The following is a 10,902-nucleotide window of genomic DNA, read 5'->3' as shown; positions in this document are numbered from 1 at the left end:
GGGGATCGTTGGCTCCAGAGAGATGCTGTGGACAAGAAAGAGACATAAAAAAGACGAGTTCGGTTAAACTCATAAATGGAGTCTGTAGAGGAAAGACGGATTGAGGTCACATGACCTGATGTCACTCTGGAGAAAGATGTCATTGTTGTGGACGTTTTGGCTGCTGCCGAGGCAACACACCACTTCTCCATACTCCTGCATGATACACACCATCTCACACTCAGCTGCAGAGAGAAAGTGGTGGATGGAGGGAGAGAAAGAGAGAAAGAGAGAGAGAAGGAAGTAGATCCTCAACATCAAATGTAGCTATAAATGGATAAAAATGATAAAAATGCAATATTTCAACTAAAAATAAAGATTGCAGGTGTGTGTGTGTGTGTGTGTGTGTGTGTGTGTGTGTGTGTGTGTGTGTGTGTGTATGTACTCTGAGATGTGCAGTCTGTGAATAAAGGGACCAGCAGTGGGACATTATCGATGTTCTCCAGATGAGGCCGGACATTCTCAATACCTTTGGGCAGCTTTGCCTGCACTCACACACACACACACACACACACACACACACACACACACACACACACACACAGGTAGGGATTGTGTGACTGGTAGGGTTTGTGTGTGTGTGTGTGTGTGTGTGTGTGTGTGTGTGTGTGTGTGTGTGTTACCCTGTTTAAATCTTCAATCAGACATCTGTTTTCATGCTCCATCAATCTCGACTCTGCCTCCTCCTTCACACACTCCCTGAGCAGGTGAGGTTCCTCTGGAGCAGATCAACACAACAATCCCTCAGTGTTATGAAACTTTTCTGTATTCAGGGACATGAAAGTTCCATGAGCAGCAGCTTCTTCCACACAACCACCTGATGTTCCTCTCAGGTTTATACTGTCTCATAGCGCCTCACAGGGCCTCCTGCTAGCTTTTACTGCCTCCCACTATGTCCTATTGCCTCCTACTGCACCCTACTGCCTTCTATTGCCTTCTACTCCATCCTACTGCCTCCTACTGCTTCCTGCTGCCTTCTACTGCCTTCTTTTGCCTCCCACTATGTCCTATTCCCTCCTACTGGGTCTTACTGCCCCCTATTGCATCCTAATGCATTCTACTGCCTTCTTTTGCACCCTACTGCCTCCTATTGTGTCCTACTGCACCATACTGCCTTCTGCTGCCTTCTACTCCATCCTACTGCCTTCTGCATTTCTGCTTTCATCAATCTATCGACCTATCAATATGGTTATTAATAATAATAATAATAATAATAATAATAATAATAATAAGTGAAGTGAATCGTGTACCTTCCTCTCTTTCTGTTAAATGAATGTTTTCTGGGTCGAGAGGGAAACAATCTGACTGCAGAGAGATGTGACAGTTCCACCCGGTTTCCAATCCCATCTTTTCAGCAAACACCTGTATACACACACACACACACACACACACACACACACACACACACACACACACACACACACAGATTTATGACCAAACTTTTGATGTCACCCATATGAGGATGGGTTCCCCTTTGAGTCTGGTTCCTCTCAAGGTTTCTTCCTCACATCATCTAAGGGAGTTTTTCCTTGCCACTGTCGCCACGGCTGCTCATCAGGGACAAACGCACACCATTCACCTTCACTGTTGTTTTCTGTAAAGCTGCTTTGAGACAATGTCTGTTGTGAAAAGCGCAATACAAATAAACTTGACTTGACTTGACTTGACACAGAAAAACAGTTTAATATCATCATACAGTAGGACAAAACTTTATATTAGGAAATATCAGATATATATTACAATTATATATATATATACAGTATATGTATATAAACACACACACACACACACACACACACACACACACACACACACACACACACACACACACACACACTTATGTACACATTTATAAATGGCTGATATCGTGTTCCACCATTACCTACATTTAGTGAAAAAGGAACCAGAAATACACCATTTAACTTTATTATACTATTCTACACATGCTCAAAATAAATACACTCTGAATTATAAACAGTGTGCTAGAGCAGTAGGGGGTGGTACAGTGGGGGGTAGTTTAAATTATTGTCCATATTAAATTTAAATAAAAAATTTAATGTTTTGTAGCTTGGAGAACAAACCAGCAAATGTATTAACAGTGTGTGTGTGTGTGTGTGTGTGTGTGTGTGTGTGTGTGTGTGTGTGTGTGTGTGTGAGAAAGAGGAAGCCCTAACCTTACTCCTAACCTCCTCTTCATTCGAAAAATATACAAAACGAATACATGCGCTGTCCAGTCCTGAAATGAGTCGGACCATGTCGGGTCTCGCTTGGTACTGAGACGAAACTAGGCCAAGAAAAACCTGCTGCTTCAGGGGAGACAAAAACGCATCATCTACACACACACACACACACACACACACACACACACACACACACACACACACACACACACACACACACACACACACACACATTTATTACCTACATACACATTATGCGTTTGTATTTATGTAGGTACCAAACCCAATTATTTATTTATTTATTTATTTATTTAATCATTTACTTTATAATTCAGTTTTCTGTTATACACACAGCGAGAATGTAAATTTTACATTATTTATTTGCTCATAAACCTGCTCTTTTCACCACCATTAGTAAGCAAGGAATAAACTAGCACTCACCCCCCCCACCACCGGAGGTCACCCTCTGCTGAGTCCTGCCCCAGCACATACAGTAACCTTTCACTCCGTAGCTCAAGTATTTACACACCCTAAAAACTTGTGAATTCCTCTGCATCATTCGATTGATCTGTGTTAAATTAATTGTATGGCGTAATCAATTCCTATTAGTCCAAAAATTTGCGGACACCTGGGCATAAGATCGGTATGTGAATCTTTTTTTAAAATCCCATTCCACATTGAGCCTGCATTTCCTGTTGTAATAAACTCTACTCTTTTGAATATTCATCTAGATCTTTGTGAAGATTTGTGCTTAAAGTCAGGTTCTGATGTAGAAGGTGAGGAGGCCTGGGGTGCAGTCAGCGTTCACAGTTCACATTCATTCTGCAATAAGGCTGGAGCTCTATAGCAGGAGATCTTTCACTTCAACCCACAGAAAGCAGTTATAAATACAATTGTGTGCCGCCAAATTTGTGCATTTCTCCAAAAACTATATATACTGTAGTATACTGTGTTGTACCTGAGTCTTTGTTGCTCAGATTGGCAGGAAGTTCGACACACATCCCGTCGATCTCGAGATGCTGAGGCTGCAGCAGAGGCTTGAAGGCCACAGCGAGACACTGACCTGCCATGCAGGAGCGCTGGTAGAAATCCACCACCTTCTTCCTACACAAACACAAGTTCTCTTTAGACATGTTAGAAACCGTTGGGATTGTTCAGCGTCTATCCAAATGACGGATCGGACCTGTCCGAGTCGGAAAGCGTCTGAAGCTCGTCTCCGTCCCAGAATTCCGAGCAGGTGCTGAGGACAGTGTCGGCAGAGCCGTAAGAAAACAAATGGAAATCTCCTGGAAAATAATGAAAAAAAACCCCGCACAATTAACAGTAAAAATCTGAAACAACGGACATTTAATACCCTAAAGTGTGTTCAAGGAGACCTCCATTAATCTCCTAATTAGTAGAGGAATGTGAGACAGATGTGGTAGTGTGGACACATGGACACATGGCCGTTCGCCACATGGATTGCTTTTGGTTTTCGAGGTCAATGATGAGGATTTAGGTTTTGCATAATACTCATTAGCTGCTCTCATGACACTGGAAGGTCATTACGTGTGTGTGTGTGTGTGTGTGTGTGTGTGTGTGTGTGTGTGTGTGTGTGTGTGTGTGTGAGATCACCAGTGTGTGCGTGGTGCACCAGCAGGGCGATGAGATGTGAGAACGGGAGGCGTCTTATAGAAACAGGGGGAGAAGCAATCACCCCTGGTTCTCCAGAGCAAGGGATTATGGGTAAGGTGTAGGCAGCTACGCTCATCCTCTGCTGGAATGGTTCCTGGGCCAAAGGAGAGAACCCTACACACAGACACACAGACACACACACACACACATTAATTTGTTTGATGGAGCTTTGCTGCTTTTCAGGTTAATAGGGAATTAAAGGGAGATTATGTTTATGAATTTCTGAGTCGGAGTGAAATATAAGATTTCGCCCCATTCCACATTGAGTCTCCGTTTGCTTTTATAATAAGCCATTTTTCTGGGAAGATCTTTCACTAGATTTGTGGAGATTTGTTAAACCACCAGGGTGTTAGTAAAGTCACGTAATGATGAGGCTGAGGTCTTTTTGAAACTTGCAGTTGGTATGGTTGCATTAGAATATTTTTGTTAACCATTTGTTTAAAATTTTATATATACATATATTTTTTTAAAAGAAACAAAAATCCTATTTATACCCAGTATCTTTGGGAGCTGGCAGAGACCCCATGGCGGGCGAACCGGTTGGCAGGGAGGGCGTGTGCGCAGCAGTGCAGCGTGGGTAAGATGATCGGAGAGGTGGAGCACACGTGCCGCTACGTCGGCATCGCCAAGCAGCAGCTGAATGGCCAAACCGAGTGGGCGTAGAGAATGGGCATGTCGTTCCCACTGCATGTCATCAAACTGCACTCGAGTGTCATCGAAGCACGCCTGGTCCAACGAGAGACTCAGCATCTCCAGACCACTGAAGGGGCGGGGCTAACGAACCAGCAGGAGGCATAAATGGGACAGTATTTCATTATTATCTAGATAAATTTATCTAGATACAATCAGCAGGAGCTGTAAGGGTCATCATCACATTAATCAGTATTGAGTAAAAATTCAGCTGATTCACTCGAGTTACAGATTCGATTTCCACACTCGAATAATTCACTCAAATCACACAATTAAATTACACTTAAATCACACACTCAAACATTCAAATTACACACATCACACACACTCAAATCACATGCTCAGACTAAAATCATACACACTCAAATCACATGCTCAGACTAAAATCATACACACTCAAATCACATGCTCAGACTAAAATCATACACACTCAAATCACATGCTCAGACACACATCACACACTCAAATCACATGCTCAGACACACATCACACACTCAAATCACATGCTCAGACACACATCACACACTCAAATCACATGCTCAGACACACATCACACACTCAAATCACATGCTCAGACACACATCACACACTCAAATCTTATCTTTGAAGAGTTTCAGTCAGGTTTTAGGCCCCATTATAGCACAGAAACTGCTCTAGTTAAAATCACTAACGACCTGTTTTTAGCTTCAGACCAAGGCTACATCTCCCTATTAGTTTTACTAGATCTTAGTGCTGCGTTCGACACTATAGATCATGATCTTCTCCTCGATCGCTTACAGAATTACATCGGTATTCAGGGACAGGCATTAAGCTGGTTTAAATCCTACCTGTCCAATCGTTACCATTTCGTAGATTTAAATGGAGAGCTATCCAGGATAATGCTAGTAAATTATGGCGTGCCACAAGGGTCAGTTCTGGGACCCCTGCTTTTTACAATATACATGCTTCCATTAGGAAATATTATTAGAAGGCATGGAATTAGCTTCCATTGTTATGCTGATGATACCCAGCTATATATTTCATCCAAACCAGGCGATACAGCTCAATTAGCTCGCATAACTGAGTGTGTTGAAGAAATAAGAGATTGGATGACCCATAACTTTCTGCTATTAAATCCTGATAAAACGGAGATTTTGCTCATCGGCCCAAAAAATAGTACACAGAAGCTCCAGCATCTCAGCCTGCATTTAGACGGTTGTTCTGTAACTACTAGTTCAACGGTAAAAGACCTGGGAGTTATTTTAGACAGCAACTTATCTTTTAAAAATCACATCAATCAAGTTACAAAAACAGCCTTCTTTCACCTTAGAAATATTTCTAAGCTAAGAAATATGTTATCTATATCTGATGCAGAGAAGCTCGTCCATGCGTTTATGACCTCTAGAATAGACCACTGTAATGCATTACTAGGTGGATGTCCTGCATCATTAATAAACAAGCTTCAGTTAGTTCAGAATGCCGCAGCAAGAGTTCTTACTAGGTCAAGAAAATACGATCATATAACCCCAATCTTATCGTCCCTACATTGGCTTCCTATTAAGTTTCGAATAGACTACAAACTACTGCTACTCACTTATAAAGCACTAAATGGTTTGGCTCCCATGTATCTATCCAGTCTCTTAACACGCTACAATCCGTCACGCTCCCTGAGATCTCAAAACTCTGGGCTTCTAGTAGTTCCTAGAATAGCAAAGTCCACCAAAGGCGGTAGAGCATTTTCACATTTAGCTCCTAAACTCTGGAATAGTCTTCCTGACAGTGTTCGGGGTTCAGATACACTCTCCCAGTTTAAGTGTAGATTAAAAACATATCTTTTTAGCAAAGCCTACACATAACACACATCACACACATCACATCACAACCTTGTGCTCCAGAACATCTGATCACATGCACATTATCAACTCGTGCTGTTAATATCATGAACAGCAGCTACGCTAATTCCTCTCCACTGCTTCTCTTTCTCTCCCCATCCCGAGGCATCCTGAGGTTTGGCCAGCTCCAGTCATGTCCCACCTCGTGAAGATTATGGACCTATGGATGATCATGGAGAAGTAGATGCCGAGTGTTTAAAGGCCCTGGCATGGAGAAGCTGATGCTGGATCTATGATGATCACAAATTGTTCTGTATTGTTGAAAGATTTATGACCAAACTTTTGATGTCACCCATATGAGGATGGGTTCCCCTTTGAGTCTGGTTCCTCTCAAGGTTTCTTCCTCATATCATCTAAGGGAGTTTTTCCTTGCCACTGTCAAGGAAATGAATGGTGTGCGTTTGTCCCTGAATGGTGTGCGTTTGTCCCATGAATGGTGTGCGTTTGTCCCTGATGAGCAGCCGTGGCGGCTGCTCATCAGGGACAAACGCACACCATTCACCTTCACTGTTGTTTTCTGTAAAGCTGCTTTGAGACAATGTCTGTTGTGAAAAGCGCTATACAAATAAACTTGACTTGACTTGACTTGACATCACACACTCAAATCACATGCTCAGACACACATCACACACTCAAATCACATGCTCAGACACACATCACACACTCAAATCACATGCTCAGACACACATCACACACTCAAATCACATGCTCAGACACACATCACACACTCAAATCACATGCTCAGACACACATCACACACTCAAATCACATGCTCAGACACACATCACACACTCAAATCACATGCTCAGACACACATCACACACTCAAATCACATGCTCAGACACACATCACACACTCAAATCACATGCTCAGACACACATCACACACTCAAATCACATGCTCAGACACACATCACACACTCAAATCACATGCTCAGACACACATCACACACTCAAATCACATGCTCAGACTCAAATCATACACACTCAAATCACACACTTTCACACTTAAAATCCCACGTTCAAAAAATACACACATTCTCAAATCACAGCTTTAATATCTTTCATTGTTAAATATATATATTGACAATAAAATGGAAACACCTCGAAGCTTTCATCTTTCTTTTTCTCTCGCTCTTTCTCTTTCGCTCCCTCTGAAGACAGCGTTTTACTGAAGAACAAAATCTTTTCTGGGTTTGGACTGCACCAGGACAGGATGCCTTGCTTATCAACACAGCATAACACCTCAAACACACACACACACACACACACACACACACACACACACACACACACACACACACACATAAATATACAATATATTATATATTTTTCTATTGCAACATGTCCTGTGGTGTTTTATTCCTTTTATAGCACAGAAATGCATTTCCACAGTATTCCTGCTAGAAAACGCGAGATGTGGCAACATTAAAAAAAAGTCTAACACACACACACACACACACACACACACACACACACACACACACACACACACACACACACACACACACACACACACTTACAGTCACAGAGCCCAGGTTGTGCAGCAGACTTGCTGTGTGACAGAGTGCTGAGCATCGGCCGGAAAGCACAGAGAAAAACTTGCTGCACGTCAGCTTCCACGATTCCTGTTTGTCCAAATCAACAGCACTGAATACACAATCGTTAATACAAATTTCTGTACTAACAATAGCAGTGTTGATCATTGCCATTTACCCACAATGCCGTTGGCTGAGGGTCCATCTGAAGGAGGACTCGCACTTCTCCGTACGTTCCCACCAGCAGCCAGAGCAATGGGAAGGTCAGTGGTAAGAGCGGCACAATGCCACTTACCTACAACAGTATCAGGTTTTAACAATGGATAATAATGCGTAACATGTAGAACGGTTGTGTGTGTGTTTGTGTGTGTGTGTGTGTGTGTTGTACTGGTAGCTGTAGTAGTGTAACATGCCAGGGTCCGACTCCAGGAGCCCCCAGTATGTAGCGCACTGTGTTCAGCACCAACAGCGCCACCTAGTTTGAGTGAAAGTAAATTTTTGTAGAAATGCTTACGTTTTAAAACAAACACAAAACCTATAAAAATGTTTTTGATTGATTGATATACACAATGTCTCCCTTCCCAATCACTAAACAATCATTAGTGTCTAAGGAAGTGACTTCATATGTGCTTATAACATACGGTTCTAATCTCATTGGCGTTCGTACAACTGTTAAATGTAACTCTAAACAGATAAAAACACGCTCGATTGTTATTTAATGAAAAAAACATTGTAATCTTTGGCCAATTGCTGTAGTGTGACGTAAATAAAACACTTGGCACCGAAAGAAAAGCGTTTCCAGACTCACCAAAGCGAGAAGAGCAGGACCTCTCTCTAGTAACGTCTGCACTGTGAAACGTTCGTTATCCAACACAGAGACGGGTCTGTGCTGAGAAAGCTCCAAACATCTCCTGCAAAAAGAAGCACATATGTTGGTGGAAGATCTCCTGCTATAGAGCTCCAACCCTATTGAACAATGTATGTGAACGCTGACTGCATCCCAGGCCTCCCCACCTACATTAGCATCTTATTATAACAGCAAAAAGGAACTCAAAAGGACATATGACGAGCATGCTGAGGTAGCCACAAACGTTCTTCCTTTAGCGTGTATTAGATTTTTAGTAACAACCATGGAAACAGTGATGAACATTTAAAATAGGAAATGTTTTTGTTTCTGATTCTGTTCCGTTTTTGGCGCAGTTACAAAGTTTACTAGAAAACATGTTAATGTTTTAAATAAAAGTTTAGACACAGTGTGGAATGTGTGATGATGTGATTTGTGTTTGTAAATTTGTATTAACTCACTGAACCAATTCCACGGCTGGAGTCCGAGTGACCCTGAAAAGCTGAGGCTGGAGCAAATGTTGAGGTCGTGACCTTCCATGAACCAGAGGTGATGGAGGACTGGAGAGATGACTGAACACATCACTGCGAGACAGGATAACGTGTTCTTCTTCCTGTGTTCCACAAAGCAAGCAGGAAGTGAGGAGGTGAGACAGATGGAGCTTAAGATAGGTTAGAAAAAATAAGGAGCTTAAAAAACCTTTCTAGTTTTGGTAGATAATCGTTTGTGACTGCGGATCTCTCTGTATCTTGAAATCTTGATATGCTATTATTGATAGCCACCTGGATGGCTCTGAACTCAGTGGCTCAGGGGCATCCGCTCAGCTCAGAGCTTCTTAGACTTTGAAAGGTATATACGTGTCATGGAGTACCTCAGGGTCTTATCTTAGGTCTGATAGCTTTTTGTGTAATTGTTAATTATACATAGAATCCCATCTTGCCTGCCAGTAAACATTTTGCTCGGAGCTGTGTAGATGTTCTAGAGAACATTGATGAGCTGAGACTGCGTCTGCCAATCTCTGTGCATCTTTGTGAAGTCTTGTCATACTGCTAAATATGACCATTAATTTTTTAGTTAAAAGGGACCAGCTAACCTTGATGCCCCTGAGCTCGGTGGGGGCTTCGCTGCCTGGGCGCAGGGAAATGATGTCACCTTCCACTAGCAGACAGATGGGTAAGTTGACCATTCGGCCATCTCGGTACGTCCACTGTAAACTCACAGCAGGCATTGATGGGACTAACAGATCCTCTGTGTCTTTCGACCAGTCGGACGGTGGATGCAGCAAAACGTCTACACCAAGTAAGAATAGAGTCACACTTTCAGGGGGTGTGAATACTTTAGATTAAATGTCTACATAAAATATTGCTGGATTCTAATACATTTTGTATGTTAGTAAAACTATAAGTGTTTGTGTGTGTGTGTGTGTGTGTGTGTGTGTGTTCCAGACGTTACCCTGTAAACTCTTTAGCAGTGTTTCTACTCGACGTGGCATCTCCGACGTCTTTAGCTTCTGAAAAGTTGCCATGGAAATCAGGTCAGCCAGAAGGAGGAGCAAAAGAGCCCAGCCACTGATCAAAGCTGTTCCGTCACTATAACAATCAGATAAGACCAAGTATCAACACTACATTTAAATAGAATTTGTTGTAGTTTACGTGGGTTGCCATGAAAGCTCTGGAGTGGCCTGTTATATAGATATGACCTCTAACATCATCATGTGAAGCATGGTGGTGGTAGCATCCAAGTTTCCCTGAACTCCCTTTTTTTAATCTGTTTATGACTTTTTGTTGATAACTTTCTCTAGAGCCATGAACATTTAACTCACGCTGTGTGTGTGTGTGTGTGTGTGTGTGTGTGTGTGTGTGTGTGTGTGTGTGTGTGTGTAAAGTACGATCATGTGCCACCTGTTTTCATCGAAGGCATGGCAAGTGATTAAGCTAGCTGCACATAGGGTGGTCAGTAATGCTCCTGGCCAGTGGAGACTGGACCAGCGTACAGAATGATGCAAGAAACATCTTTTCCAGACAGCCTGAGTAAACAAATAAACAAACAAATAATATACCATTAATT

At 42.3% G+C, this 10,902-nt stretch overlaps 1 protein-coding gene across 1 annotated transcript in view; it reads right to left on the bottom strand.

Annotated features, from left to right (window-relative positions):
* The window catches only part of LOC310715397 (transmembrane protein 94-like), an 18,052-nt gene extending 7,204 nt beyond the window's left edge, over positions 1 to 10,848 (bottom strand). Inside the window, exons 1-19 of the mRNA XM_083521804.1 lie at positions 10,737 to 10,848; positions 10,288 to 10,424; positions 9,929 to 10,125; positions 9,297 to 9,448; positions 8,800 to 8,902; positions 8,380 to 8,466; positions 8,170 to 8,286; positions 7,977 to 8,081; positions 7,558 to 7,698; positions 4,388 to 4,667; positions 3,834 to 4,007; positions 3,403 to 3,505; positions 3,178 to 3,323; positions 2,214 to 2,371; positions 1,290 to 1,401; positions 663 to 757; positions 425 to 524; positions 116 to 224; positions 1 to 25 (exon numbers count right to left, since the gene is read on the bottom strand). The exon at positions 1 to 25 is cut by the window's left edge and continues 156 nt beyond it. Coding sequence (XP_083377930.1) covers positions 1 to 25; positions 116 to 224; positions 425 to 524; positions 663 to 757; positions 1,290 to 1,401; positions 2,214 to 2,371; positions 3,178 to 3,323; positions 3,403 to 3,505; positions 3,834 to 4,007; positions 4,388 to 4,667; positions 7,558 to 7,698; positions 7,977 to 8,081; positions 8,170 to 8,286; positions 8,380 to 8,466; positions 8,800 to 8,902; positions 9,297 to 9,448; positions 9,929 to 10,125; positions 10,288 to 10,360 — 2,277 coding nt within the window. The 5' untranslated portion in view covers positions 10,361 to 10,424; positions 10,737 to 10,848. The remainder of the gene's footprint in view (positions 26 to 115; positions 225 to 424; positions 525 to 662; positions 758 to 1,289; positions 1,402 to 2,213; positions 2,372 to 3,177; positions 3,324 to 3,402; positions 3,506 to 3,833; positions 4,008 to 4,387; positions 4,668 to 7,557; positions 7,699 to 7,976; positions 8,082 to 8,169; positions 8,287 to 8,379; positions 8,467 to 8,799; positions 8,903 to 9,296; positions 9,449 to 9,928; positions 10,126 to 10,287; positions 10,425 to 10,736) is intronic.
* Positions 10,849 to 10,902: the final 54 nt, after the last annotated feature.

This window comes from Silurus aristotelis (genome assembly GCF_946808225.1).
Source record: "Silurus aristotelis genome assembly, chromosome: 20".
NCBI lineage: Eukaryota > Metazoa > Chordata > Actinopteri > Siluriformes > Siluridae > Silurus > Silurus aristotelis.
This window is presented reverse-complemented; position numbering and strand designations above follow the sequence as displayed.